Source organism: Phasianus colchicus, chromosome Z, assembly GCF_987193195.1.
Source record: "Phasianus colchicus chromosome Z, bPhaCol1.hap1.1, whole genome shotgun sequence".
NCBI lineage: Eukaryota > Metazoa > Chordata > Aves > Galliformes > Phasianidae > Phasianus > Phasianus colchicus.
Window position 1 is genome coordinate 2,256,947 of NC_143476.1, and position 14,325 is coordinate 2,271,271.

Sequence of the window (14,325 nt, forward strand, 5' to 3'; positions counted from 1 at the left end):
AGGTGCTGTATTTTTCTCAGGCTTGCTTATCCGAGCCACTGGAAGAAGAGGAGCTCAAAATAACCATGTGGGCAGAGGTGTGTTTATGGCAAAGGACACGGTCATCATTAAGAGCAGCTTACTGTATCAAAATAGGCAAGGAAAAAAACAAGGAAATGGGGGCAGGGAACTGAGAAAGCTTCGCTGCCACACTTGCATCAAGCTTTTCCTGCGTGCAAACCATAATAATGACGGTTTCCTCCTTGTGAAATTTGGGCTTGGACATTCTCAGCATCCAGCAACAGGATGCCATACCCTAATGGAAGCCCAGAGGTCTGCTGTCCCCTTGATGGTAAAAGAGTATCTCAAACATCCTGGAGAAGGCCTGCATTTGGTCAAGGTGTCAGGTCAAGATCAAGCTAATGGAGGAAGACACTCACCTGCTGCATCTGCAATGTCTGCTCCGGATTTGGAGCAGAAGAGGACGTCGGTGTGGTTGATGATGAATTCCACCACATCCGACTGCGTCTGCAGCTCCATGCAGGCAGCTCTTCCGCTGGCGCAGGCAGACTCGTTCTGCTGTGATCTGTAGAAAAGGCAGATTTTAGAAGTCATTTCTCCAAGACCGTTTCCCCGAGTCTGAATTGTTGCAGCCAAAAGCTGTCAGCTGAGGCTCTGGAGACTTCCGCAGTGGGCAATCAGTGATGCCACTGCAGAAATTCCCCTGGATGATCAAGGACACGTCAGTCCCATCTCAACAAGACTGCAGAAATTGTCACCTAGACATTGTGCCCGTGGGGTTGGAGAACAGCTCAGGCTCCTGCTCTTCTGTCAGCCACAGATTTTACAGGAGAAGAGCACATTTGATGGAGAAAAAGAGAGGACTGCTTTTCTTAACTGGAGAACAGAGGAAGTGTTGAAACCGAAGCAGAAGTTTACCTTAAGAGGTTTGGAGCCCACACAATGGCTAGGTTCTTGGCATGCATGTTTGTGGTGGTGGAGCTCCCAGCCAGACATGCCAAGTGTCTCATCAGGAACTCCAGTGTCCTGGAAAACAAGAGAGGCAAATGTTCAGCACCAACGAGCATGCCGTGCTGCAATTCAGAAAGACAAAGGCTGGAACCGCATCGTTGCCCTCTGCAATGCAGCAGGGCTGAGCTCAGCAGGCTGAGGGCAGCACTGACCTGTAGTGAGGAGCGGGCAGCTGCTGGATGACGTCCTGCATTCTGAGCAGCCGCTCCTCCTCTGTAGCGGCACCAACAGCATCCTGGAGTAGTGCAGAAAGGGAGCGAGACACCAATCAGGCTAGTACACCACTGCGAGTAAACCTCGTGGGGCTGACAGCAAAAGGGCCTCCGAGCTGGGGCACTGCTGCAGCCATCTGCCAAGAGGCCCAGGAAGAGGGAAATGAAAGACGTGGCCTTGTGCTTACCGAGAACTTGCCGTACAGCTGGTGGGTGAGCAGAGGGTTCGGGAGCTCCCTGAAGTACATCTTGCAGAGGGAGCTCACGCTGTGAATGTCACGGACGGTGAGCTCAGGAATCTGCTCGGACTCAAATTCCTGCCTGGAGAGAGGGACGCAAACCCGGTTGAGCGAGAGGAAGGCAAGCCCAAAGCCACACCAGATGCACTCAGGCTGTGTCAGTCGCAGCACTCTTACCGCAGTCTCTGGATGTTGGACGCGACGCCGGACAGGCGGTATATCCCCTGCACCACGCCGTGCTGCTCAATGAACTCAGCGCAGCTCTGGAGGACCTGGGGGACTGAAGAACACGTGCCAGCCGTCAGTGGAGCTCCTGATTCAAGTCCTGCTGCAGGCTGTGCTTCACATCCCATCCATTAAGCCCAGCCAGGCTTGGCTGAAGCAAATACAGATGTGCTTGTCTCTTAGGAGTATCCGCCTCACTTTATCCTTCAACCATCAACTCCCATTACACGTGCCTCCACTGCTATCAGCCTACCCCCTGCTAGATATGAGCTCCCTTTCATCTTATTTAGATGCCAGCAGAGGAAGACCTCAGGAATGGGCAGCTCCTTACCATCACGACCGGAGTGGAGAAGATGCTCTCCCAGGTCACCGCCAAACACCCTTTCCTTCTCCACCTCCCGCTCGGTCGGTTTCTTTGGGCGGGCCTTCACCAAGGAACGAAGGAAGGTGAGGATCTTGCTGCGTTTCTTGGGCTCTGCACAACAAAAGGAAGAAACCAGGTCATTTCAGGTTTGGCTCCGTTGGACGAGGCCGAGCACAGCACATTCTACAGAGCACATCAGAACGGGAAGAACATTACCAACCAGTACATACAAAAAGGGATTTTCCCCATCTCTGGAGGAGCCCAAGGCCAGGCTGGATGGGGCCCTGGGCAGCCTGGTCTAATCTGACATTAAATGTGGGGGCTGGGAGACCATCCTGAGGCAGGAGGGTTGGAGCATGATGATCCCTGAGGTCCCTTCCATCCCAAGCCATTCTATGAAGATTCTATAGTTTTGCCAAGTCCAATCATAAACACAGGAGGATTGGGCCAAATCTCTGCCCCATGGTGTGCATGAAGAATCATCAACCCAGAGGACAATGTGGGATGGATAAAGGAGGTACTAAACATGGAACATACCCCCAAAAAGACTTCATTTTGCTTTCCCACACCATCAAATGTAACATCCATACCTGGCTTTGGCACAGAATTGATGAGTGCCTCAGGAATGTTCTTATTAATGAGTTCCACACACTCCCCTGGGAAAAATCCAGCCTGTAACAAGAAGAGAAGCCAACTATTGCATGCAGCACTTCTCAGATCTGAACTGTTAAACCAAAAGGCACGTAACATTTCCCTCAGAACGTGCTTGCCTGACGTTCCATAAGACTATCCAGCAGAAAATGGCCATAGTTCACAGCATAAAGGTAATAATTTTTCAACATTTGCAGCCAAAGGCAAGGTCCTCTGACACCGACACAGGGAAACTGTTTATGTCCACTGGGCATCCTGTGCAGGCAGAGCAGCTCTAAGCTGAGATTCCTGCCTTTACTGAAGTTGCACTCTCCAGTCTGAAGCTTGTGCCTACCTGGAAGCCGAGCTTGCCTCTCCACCAGGGGGTCAGCTCCTTTGGTGGCATGTCGATGACACACACGATATCTCCCACCTGCAAGAGATTGCAACGTCAATCCCAGCTTCAGCACGGCTGGGAGGAAAGCACAGCTCAAATGACTGCATTCTTCTGCACTGCCAAACATCGCCGAGCATGAGAGCACTTGCACCAGTGCAGCTCTGAAGGCATTTGCCATTGTAAAATTGAGCAACAAGGAACGCCTTGAACTGCTTACCTCAAAGGAGAGTTCATCCGCTGCCTGGGCAACGTATCTCTTAATAGCATGGGCAGCAGCAATAGCTGGAACATTCACAGGTGCCACCTCATGGTCCAGCAGGGGCTTCCCCTTGTTCTCAGCCTGAAACAGAGAGCACAGGCCACAGTGAGGAGCTGGGAACCAACAAGGAGGACTTCAAGGTGAGGAGCACATCTGCAGAGAAAGCTGCAGGAAATGCACTCGGTCCTTATCGTGGGCACTTCAGAAGGAACTGCAAGTCTAATAACGGCTGTTTCTCTCCCTGGTGTGCAGCAGGCACACGCCAGGCAATGCAAAGATGCATCTCTCTCCACCCAGACTAATCAGCAATGGCACTGACGCAGACAGGTGGCCTTGTCCATTTTCCCCCTCCTTTCCTGCGCTCTTTGTGCAGGAAGGCTGGCTGTTTAAGATGCTAGGAGACCGTGAAGAGGGAAACCAAAGCTACGGCTGCAGTTACAAGGTGCAAACAGTGCCATTGCAAGCACCAAGCAGCTCTCTTGAGCAGTCCAACCAACAGCGAGGCCAAACAGAGCAGAGAATGATTGTTGTTTCTGCAGCCATTTCAAGGGAAAAGTCAGTAGAGGACAAACACAACAGCCGAGATGGCTCTGGTACTTTTATAAACTTGCCACTCTTGCACTACTGTCTTGCCACAGAGGAGCTCTCTTGGAAAGCAGGAGAGCACATCTGCGGCTCACTCTGCTGGCTGCAGTCAGGGAACAAAGACCAATCAGAGCTTCATACTCTACCTCTGTCCATGCCAGGTCAGGCCCACAGCTGATCTCGCTGCACGCCACAGCCATCAGCGTAGGTGTGACAAGCTGGAACTGAAAAGAAACACACTTTTATGTTCTCTGTTCACATCTCTGCTGTGCTCCCTACAGCTGTCGGGCACACTCACACAGCCCAAGCACGCCTGCTGGTGTCCCTGGTGATGCTGTGCAGCTCTGCACAAGCTGGGGCTGGGACTCTTTGCCTAAGGGATTGCTTTCCATAAAACCAGCTGGTCACAGCACCACAGACAGCATCCTTCTGAGGGCTGAGCTGCAGAGCACGTGGAGAAAACCCACACGTGACCAGCGTCCCATCAAAGCTGGATGAGGCTGTGTTACTAAACATGGGGCGTCACGGGCTGCTAAAGCATGTGGGGAGACAAACCATGGCAGGTACCTGGCAAGAGATCAGAACGAGGAAGAGAAATCTCACGAATCCGCAGCCGTTCCTTGTCACTTTGCTCTGATCTTCCACGAGCAAAAGCTGCAGCAGGGAAGCAGGCAGAGGGTGGAGAGAGGAGAGAGAAAGAGCAGGTCAGTTTGCTTCCACGGTTTAGCAAAGACTACGACGGAAAATCCAAAATCTGCCCTCCCTCAACTTAAAAACTTAAGTTTTCAACTTAAAACCATTTCCCCTTGTCCTGCTGTTATCTACCCTTTCAAAGAGTTGATTCCCCTCCTCTTTTTAGGCTCCCTTTAGGTACTGAAGGCTGCCATGAGGTCACCCCACAGCCTTCATTTCTCCAGGCTGAACAAGCCCAGCTCCCTCAGCCTGTCTTTGCAGGGGAGGTGCTCCTGTCCCCTGATCATCTCTGTGGCTCGCCTCTGGACCCTCTCCAACAGCTCCCTGTCTTTCTGGACACTGTACTGCAGCTGGGGCCTCACAAGAGCAGAGCAGGGGGGGACAATCACCTCCCTGTCCCTCATGGCCACCCCTCTGCTGATGGAGATAATGTGATCCTATGAGCTCCGCCAGCCAGCAGTTCTCAGCACTCACTGTCCCCCCGTCTCTCCCACACTGTCTCAGCTTACCTACAAGGTGCTGCACAGGACGGTGTGAAGACAAAGGGACGCAGTCGGTGCACAAGTGCAACAAGCGAGCTGCTCAGTCAGAGCTCCAGCGCTCCAATGAAGGGACGCAGCACGCACTGCTCCTCCCCTCATTCTAGCCCTTATGACATCACTGAGGGCCACCAGGCTGCTCCACCACGACGGACAGGGTGGGGAGGCAAGACCAGTCACAAGGGCAGAAGATTTCAACAGCCCAGCCCAACGTTCTGGAATCAGGGGCTGCTTGGAATTCTACCCCAGCCAAATCCTGGAGAAGCTGGCACGGGGTCGTCATGACCAAAGCGCAGGACCTGGCGCTTGCTCTTGTTGAGCCTCGCACAACTGGCCTCAGTGCATTCCTCTGGAGGGCCTTCCTGCCCTCAGCCAGATGGACGCTTCCTCCCAGCAGCGTACCTTGCAGTGCTGGGCCCATGTCAAATCCACACTAGAGTGGCTTTTGTTACATTCAAGGGCATGTTGCAGCACCCATCTATTTCACCTGGAAGGAAATAAAGCAGGAGATGGGAGAAACACAGAACTACTGCCAGACTGCTTTATCCCTTTCTTAGCCCAACTTCCCTTGCCTCATCCCCTACCCCAACTCCTGGATGATGCCCACGGGCTGATAGTTGGATCTCAAATCCATAGGAATCCTTTCACAGGACTCCATCAAAAAGGCTGTCACACTTGTTCCGTACACTCACACTGACCCAGCAGTGGTATCACAGTCACTTAACACACACACAACAACCAAACCCCGAGCATGCACATCCCTTCCTGCGTGACTGCAGCCCACAGCTCCCCTTCACACCTCCGTGGATCTCTGGTGTTTTACACGGATGCAGCCTCGCTGCAGCTCCGTGGCTGTCACACAAGGCCTGCAGGACCTCTTTCTCTGCAAAACCCGTCTGCAGGCATGGGTTCACGAGGTTCACCTCCTGCCCTCCTGAGCAAAAACAAGCACTAAGAACAAGAGCAAAGCACACTGGACTCGACCTGGCTGGATCCCCAACCCTCAGTCCTGTCAGTCGTACCCTGGTGTGGAGACTCATCCCCAAAGCCTGGGTGGACATCAGCACAGGCATCCTTCTTCAAACGCCCCATCCAAGCAGCAAGGGATCAAAGCGTTGGCACAGCTGAAACAGAAATGCTGTGTGAGTTTCCTGTTAGGACTGAGCAGGAACAAATCTACCGCTGAGCAGCAGGATGTGAGACAAGCAGCAGCAGACACCCAACCTGCAGAACCAGCTCGTTTGGGGTCGGTCCAGATGTTTGTCTGCTCCCTTCCCTGGCCCAGGCCAAGCTTGTGAGCTGCTCCTCCTTGGTGCAGGGGGAAATGGTGCAGATGTCATGTGGTGGCTATGCACAGCATGCCTTTTACTTGCTTTCCCTCTCTCCATCTTCCATTAGCAAACAGCATCTCCAGCCTCCAGAGATCACTGAGTCCAACCCCTGCACAACAGTGAAAAAAAAGATATGATAAGGGGTACTTAAAGCACAGCATCTGTAATCAGATCAGACTCCTGCACTGTGAAGACTTCCATGAGTATTCCTGCACAGTGCATCACTTAGTCTCTCTTTAGCCTTGTGTTCATGGTTTTCCTGTAAGAGCTTGTCTAAACACTGCCTATAATCGTGGTTATGCTAGAATAACCTCTTGGTGCAGCAGGATGTCTGGAGCCCAAGTGCAGAGTCTCAGTGTTGCAAAGCCTTGAAGAGGTGCACCGTATGTGCTGGGGCTGATGACACAGACACTGGAGCAAGGCCAGTGTGATGTTAGAAACTTGACCAGCAGCTGATCTGTTGTCAGCCATTTCTGGACACAAACGGGATCTGGTCGACTTAGGACATGACCTTTGGGCTGGAGAGCAACTCCCCGAGGAATCACACAGCCACTGCAGACCGTTGGCAAGAACCCCATACCAAAACAGCTCATCTGCAATCAGTTTTTAATCTGTGCAACAGTGATTGGAACAGGCGCACGCTCTCTGGAATTGCAGGAATGTTCACAAGTGGAATGTACATCACCTGTGTGCTCCAGCTCTTCTGTGTGCATGCTAGGAGCAGTGATCCCCCTGCACCCAGGGCTGCAATAAAGTCCTGTGGGCTTTCTAACCTGCCAACCAGCAGCCCAGGCTGCCCAGAGCCACATCCAGACTGGCCTTGGATGCCTGCAGGGATGGGGCATCCACAGCCTCCCTGGGCAACCTGTTCCAGTGCCTCACCACCCTCTGGCTGAAAAACTTCCTCTTCACATCCAACCTAAACCTCAACACCCCCCGTCTCAGTCTAAAGCCACTCCCCACGTGTCCCATCACTGTCCACCCTCCAAAACAAAACACCTCGGCTGCTCAACACTGAAAGAGCAAAATAACCCACAGCTCTTACTTCCACTGTATGCATTTAATTCCAAATTAAGGTCACAGGTTAATTACTCATGTGATCCTTCCTGACAGAAGAACTACTCGTAGTGATGTGTAGGAGTAAGGAACAGTTTGAAAAGTTCATGGACATATTAGAACTTGCAGCATTTATCTTAATAGATCCCTACATTGCAAAGCATTTTGTAAAACACACGTTACAAGTACTGTGCACTGGATTACACTATATCAAACTCTAAGTAACAATACAGGTTGCTTTTAAATCTACACTTACATGTTTTCTTACAACTCCTTGATAAAATTCCTTACTACCTTCAGTTTTATAGCCAAAGCAGTGTTTGAGCTGGTAATGTACTCTTGAACAGCACTGCTGCCTTTAGCATTTGTATGTTTAGATCTGAAAAGAGAATTTGGTCATTATTTCATGATGAGAGAATCTTATATGACAAAACAGAATTACAAAAATCTGACAATACTGTAAAATGCCAGTGTAAGAATATGGCTCTGATTTTTTTTTTTCATTTTTTTTCTTCTTTTTTTCTTTTTCTTTTTCTTTTTCTTTTTTTTTTTTCTCTATTATTTCCTTTTTTTTTTTCTTTTTTTTTTTTTTTTTAAATGGTGAGTGTACCATTAATTCAAGACAAGAATTTTGTTTGTAAGTCGATCTCTATAACTGTTCTTGGCATCATTCTGTAGGATGAACTAGATACATGGAATTTGGCACTGGCTCCCCAGGGCAGTGGTTTGGCACTGAGCTGACAAAGGCCAAAGAGCATTTGCACAATGCTCTCAGACACAGGGCTTGACCCATAGGAGGTCCGGTGTGGAACCAGGAGGTGGAATACATGATCCTCGAGGTCCCTTCCAAATACAGATATTCCATGATCCTCTAATACTTATATTCCCAAGTCCTGTACACAGTGCTCAGGTGCTTAACTGAGAGGTTCCATGAAACAGTGAGGTATCTATGTCCCTTTACCACTCAGTTATTCAATTTGCCACATGGATCTTTCATCCAGTCACATTAGAAAACACTCAAAGTATTTCCTTCAGTCTTCCATTCTGATAGAGCTTTCTGGAGCAAATAAAGAGTTGCAACTCAGAATGTCCACACCTCCCTTCCTGCACCCTGCATACTTTTTTCATTGTACTGTGATTACGTACCATTCTATTGTCACCCTCATTCTGTCCTTATCTAGGCAGTTTAATGCCATTAAATTTTCCAGCAACAGATGCCCACAAGTACAGCCAGCCTGGAAATATTTTGATTATTTATCTTTGTCCTGATGTCCTTGTAGGAGGTGGGACATTTCTCCATCTCAGCAGCAGAGGGCAGGAGGGGTCCAAGGTGAGGGCACGCTCTCCTCTATTTTTCTGGCACTCAAAGACAAAGGGAACAAGAAAACCAGATGTGTTTCCCTGCCCATGGCAAACACCAGCCTTTCCATCCTTACAGTCCTTCCTGCCATCAGCACAGACATTTTGCTTTCTTGTGCCACTTCATCCCTTTAGCATCTGGCATTCTAACAAAAAAGTACTTACAAAGAATTTTAATATTTTCATATTAAATGTCAGAATTAGAACCATTATGTTTACCAAATATTTAAAACGTTCAACCCAGTGAGAAGTGAATTGATGTTGCATTTAGCATTCAGATAAGAACTTGTAAAGGAAGTAAAAAGTGCTGCTTTCATAAACTATAGTCTCATTGTCAAGCCTTGCGCTGTCTCAGCAGATTATTACAGAATGTTCATTCAAGCAGGAATTAAGAGATGCGTCTGAATTGATAACAACAACGAGTAATTAAGAAAGCTTGACTGCAGTCTGCTTGAGGATTCCAGTCTGAAGTGTGTTCCACCTGATGACAACTGGGAATGTCTTTCTCTCACCATTAGAACCATTGCACCTCTGACTAAACACATAGCTAATCACCACTGAAAACTAACTACATGTTGATTAACATTCAGAGAGATTGTGCAGGTGTCCTTTTAGGAACTGGCCTACAGTATGCTAAGAGGGATGGATGTGGGGACATTAGGATAACGTGCCCTCTGCCTTTTAAGACAGCCCCAGCAGAGCAGGTCAGCAGGCTGAAGAGCTGAGTGGGTCACCAGGGCTCAGAGACTTCACTCGGCCATCTGAAAGTTGAGGGACTTCAGCCCAAGCTGCCCTTTTCCATGCAGGCAAGGAGGCCAAGAGAAGGTGGATCGGCACGGTTCTGGTGCAGACAGGGGCTGCAGTGTGAGCAGGCCTACACAGACAAGGCTGTGCCCACACAGAGTGACAGCAGCTTTCGCTGTGAGCAGATTCCCAGGGGGCCTGAGCCATGGCAGTTCTTGATGGCAGCATGTTCCAATCAGCCCTGGAAGTCTTCTCTGGACGTCTGTCGCATTCTGGAATCCACACTGAGGACGCAGTCGCTGTGTCAGAGCAGCTGGCAGAGTCACGGGGAACCGTGACGTAGTTGGCCCAGGGAGCAACAACAAGGCCTGCACTGCTCAGCCAGCCCAGGCCAAAGGGGAGCACGAGAGAGAGCAGAGGAGAGAGGGGGGGAAAGAGGGCCAGGAAGGAAAGGCCTGTGCCTGAATGGACGTGTAGCAGCAGCTGCTGACAGCAAACTCGGTGATGGCAGGGGCACAGCAGAGCAGTGCAATGCTGGCAGCTTCCTGTGTCTTTCACACAGGCACTGCAGACATGGCCAGCACTGGGAGATCAGCAGAACTGCTGCACACCTCTGCCAGCCCAGGCCAGAGGAGTGCAGAACAGTGAGCTGCTGCTGAGGGGAGAGAGGATGGCCTGAGAGCTGACCTGAGAGGCAGGGCTGGCTGTGTGACAGCAGCCTCTGTGTCCTCCTCCTGTGTCTGTGAGGGCCAGAGGGCCAGAAGAGAACATGCCCAGACAACGAAGCCCTGCTGTCCTCTGCTGCTCAGCTGGAGAGATGTTCCGCCTTCCTGAAGGACGCTGATCCAAAGGGAAGGAATCAAAGGAAGTCCAGGCTGGCTGTCCTTGTGGGCATCAGCTGCTGGCAGCTGCCTCTGTGCTGCCATGGGCAGGGCACAGCACACACAGTGTTTGCAGTTCCCTGTGTGACACTGGCCCTGGTGACCTGACAGCCATAGGGAGACAAGAGAAAGAGCTGCCTCCCTCTGCCAGATGAGGCAAAGGTGAGAATCCCAGAATCACAGCATGGCCCGGGTTGGAAAGGAGCTCAAGGTTCATGAATCTCCAACCCTTGGCTCTCCAAGGGTGCACAGGGGGCTTTGTTCTCCCTGTGGTGCAGCTTCAGTGCCAACTCACAGCTGAGCTGGTTGGCACACTGTGACAGCCTGCCGCTCTGAAGCTCTTGGGGCAGTGCTCAGTTCTTTCTGAAGTACTCTGGAAAATGCTGCTTCTCCTTCACCAAGTCTGTTTCCAGACAGACGTCTTTTTCTCCTCTGTACACACAAACAGTATCTTGGTAACTCCCTGGCACAGTGCTCAGAAGTGATACTTCTGGAAGCACGTCAGAGAAAAGTGGCCTTGTCCCAGTGGACTTTCAGAGCAGATGAGAACAAGTCTTGGTTGACGGCTTTCTTCTGCTTCTGGAACTGCACAGGCAGGTTGTGTGTTGTCATACTTTATGCCAGAGTGCCAAACTGAAGCAGTTTCTGCAGCCTCTTTTTTTCATACTTGTCACTCTTTGCTGAGACCTTAACTTAGTCATTTTTAATGCGCTCTCATCTAAACTACTGTGTCCTCCAGTATCAGTGTTGTATGAATCAGGACTGTGGGATTTCATCAGTGAAAGGATTCTGCTCTAATGACTGTCATTCTAAAGCTGATATTGTTTCTACCGCATCAGGCTTGCATGAAGCATCTTTGATCAACAGAGAAATCAGAAAAATTGCTTTTCCTATTGCAGTTTCCTTTTAACTAGTGATGAAAGCTGTCAGTTTATTTCTGGCACCAGAAATCCTGGGATGCAACCAGGTTAGATAAGAAGTGAAACTGAGTCAACAGTAAAGGAACACAGATGAGATAGCATCACACAGCTCTGGAAAAGATGTTCCAGCTCTGTGTCTACCTACACCTTCAGGAGATGAAAAGTACTGGCTTACTGAGGTGTCCTGGGTTGCAGGTTCTGTTAATCTCCGTTTTTGGAAGAGCTGCTTGCAATAAATACCTTGTAAGGTGAATGAGCTTGATAGAAGTAGGGTGTGAAAGAGATGGATTTGCTGTTTCGCTGAAGGTGCTGGAGAATTGCTGTGCCTACAGTCAGTAAACAAGGCAGAAATCACTGTGTTCCTCAGAATGAAAAGCAAAAGAATAAAAATCTTTTTGGGAGTGACAGCACGCCTGAATGAAGCACAAATCTAAACATTTAAAATAAGGGCTAGTGTCAAAGGGACTTGCAGTATTTCTCGTGAAGAAATATTTGATGCTTCTTCATGAAAGTCATCCTAACAAAAGTGTACTGATGTCTTTGCTGAGGATTTCCTTGGTTCCAGCCTGAAGGTGTGCGCAGGCATGAGCAGGCAGTGCTGAGCTGCAGGTGAGTGCCTGTGTCCCACAGCAGGAAACCCGTGGGTGTCTTCAGGGGTTTGAAATGGGCAGAGCTGTGAAACCTGCAGGCTTTCACTGAAATTGTCCTCTGCTTTAATTTGTAATCTTAGTTTCACCAGTGCTTTCCAATATGATTTTCGTATGAGTGCAGATACATGGGATAGGATTTAAAGTTTTTATGGTGCTGCTGTATAATTTTCTGTGGTCATCATAAGCCAATAAAAAAAATAAATGGTAATCAGGCAATCTATTAACAACCTGTGGCACGTGTCAAAACAAGGAAATTTCTTGCAGGAAGACAATATTGCTATATAATATTGTGGCTATCCAAAACTGTTAATTATACTTGATGAGCTGGAGATAATCCTGAAATGTGGGACGTTGATCTTAGCCAAGAATAATAAAACTTATTATCATTCTTAAATTGAGAGCTGCTATAAAAAAACCTGTGTCTTATTTCCCTTTTAGTAACACTGGCTAAATCAGAGAAAGTGATAAAAGAATTTCATGATTGCAGCTTAGGGAATCTTTCCCACTTGACCAGAAGTAATCAATGTCCAAAAATGTCTGTAAATAATTATTCTATACTATTTTGCCAGATGAATTGATATTTGAGATGAATGGCAAAAACATTTTGCGTACATAGATAAGCAATGCAAATTCGCTGGATAGTTTTAGAGAAAAAGCTCCAGTTATCAGATCGTTTCCATGCAGAAATAAAATTTACAGTAAAATTCTCATTATTATTATTCACGCATGAATAAGTTCAAAAAAGAGATGTGGAGGATGTTGTTTCAATTCCAGGTGATTTTAGGAAGGACTGTCAGTATGGAAAGGCTAGTGTCTGCCATGGGCAAAGAAACACTTCTGGTTTTCAGCTTCCCTTTGGCTTTGAGTGGAAGAGGCCATGAGGAGAGTGTGCCCTAAACTTGGAACTTTTTTGACGATTGCAGTTGAGATGGAGAAATGTCCCAGCTTCTAGAAGGACATCAGGACAAAGATATGTAATGAAAATAAGTCCAGGCTGGCTGTCCTTGTGGGCATCAGCTGCTGACATCTGCATAGTTGTTGCTATGGGAATGGCAGAACAGCTGGAATGTTGCGTTTCCTTGTGTGACACAAGCACTGGTGAATTCAAAGCCAGAGGGGTATATTAGAAAGAGCATCACCTCCCTGCCAGATTAGGCAAAGGAGAGTGGGATGTTGTTTCAATTAGTGCTGATGTCAGGAGGACAGTAAGGATGGAAAGCTGAGAAATGTTCCAGCTTCTAGAAGGACATCAGGACAAATATATGTAATGAAAATAAGTCCAGGCTGGCTGTCCTTGTGGGCATCAGCTGCTGGCATCTGCATTGCTGCTGACATGAGCATGGCACAGCAGGTAAAAGATTGCTTTTCCTTGTGTGACACAGGAGCTCTTGACTTGAAAGCTAGAGGGATGCAATAGAAAGAGCTGCAACCTCTGCCAGACAAGGCAAAGGTGAGTTTGATGTTGTTTCAATAGTGCTGAAGTCAGGAAGACTGTAAGGATGGAAAGGCTGGTGTTTGCCATGGGCAGAGAAACACATCTGGTTTTCATCTTCTGTTTGTGTGCCAGAAAAAGAGGAGAGTGTGCCTGCAACTAGGACCCCTCCTGCCCTCTTCTGCTGAGATGGTTAAATGTTCCAGCTTCTAGAAGGACATCAGGACAAAGATATGTAATGAAAATAAGTCCAGGCTGGCTGTCCTTGTGGGCATCAGCTGCTGGCATCTGCATTGCTACTGCCATGAGCATGGCACAGCAGGTAAAAAATTGCTTTTCCTTGTGTGACACAGGAGCTCTTGACTTGACAGCTAGAGGGATGCAATAGAAAGAGCTGCAACCTCTGCCAGACATGGCAACGGTGAGTGGGATTTTGTTTCATTTCCTGCTGATGTCAGGATGGACTGTAAGGATGGAAAGGTTGGTGTTTGGCATGGGCAGGGAAACACATCTGGTTTTCATTTTCTCTTTCTCTTTGAGAGTCAGATAAACAGGGGAGAGTGTGCCCTCACCTTGCAACTCTCCTTCCCTCTGCTGCTGAGAGGGAGAAATGTCCCATCTTCTGGAAGGACGTCAGGACAAAGGTATGTAATGAAAATAAGTCCAGGCTGGCAGTCCTTGTGGGCATCAGCTGATGGCATCTGCATTGCTGCTGACATGAGCATGGCAAAGCAGGTAACAGATTGCTTTTCCTTGTGTGACACAGGAGCTCTTGACTTGACAACTAGAGGGATGCAA

General features: G+C 48.8%; 1 protein-coding gene across 1 annotated transcript; it reads right to left on the reverse strand.

Annotated features, from left to right (window-relative positions):
- Window positions 1-2,996: 2,996 nt before the first annotated feature.
- Window positions 2,997-4,343, reverse strand: LOC149912204 (rho GTPase-activating protein 33-like). Its single transcript, XM_090130941.1, has 4 exons — window positions 4,069-4,343; window positions 3,296-3,418; window positions 3,054-3,114; window positions 2,997-3,010 (listed from the first exon to the last, which is right to left on the reverse strand). The coding sequence occupies exons 1-4, from the start codon at window positions 4,120-4,122 to the stop codon at window positions 2,997-2,999; spliced, it is 252 nt and encodes an 83-aa protein (XP_089987067.1). The 5' UTR covers window positions 4,123-4,343.
- Window positions 4,344-14,325: the final 9,982 nt, after the last annotated feature.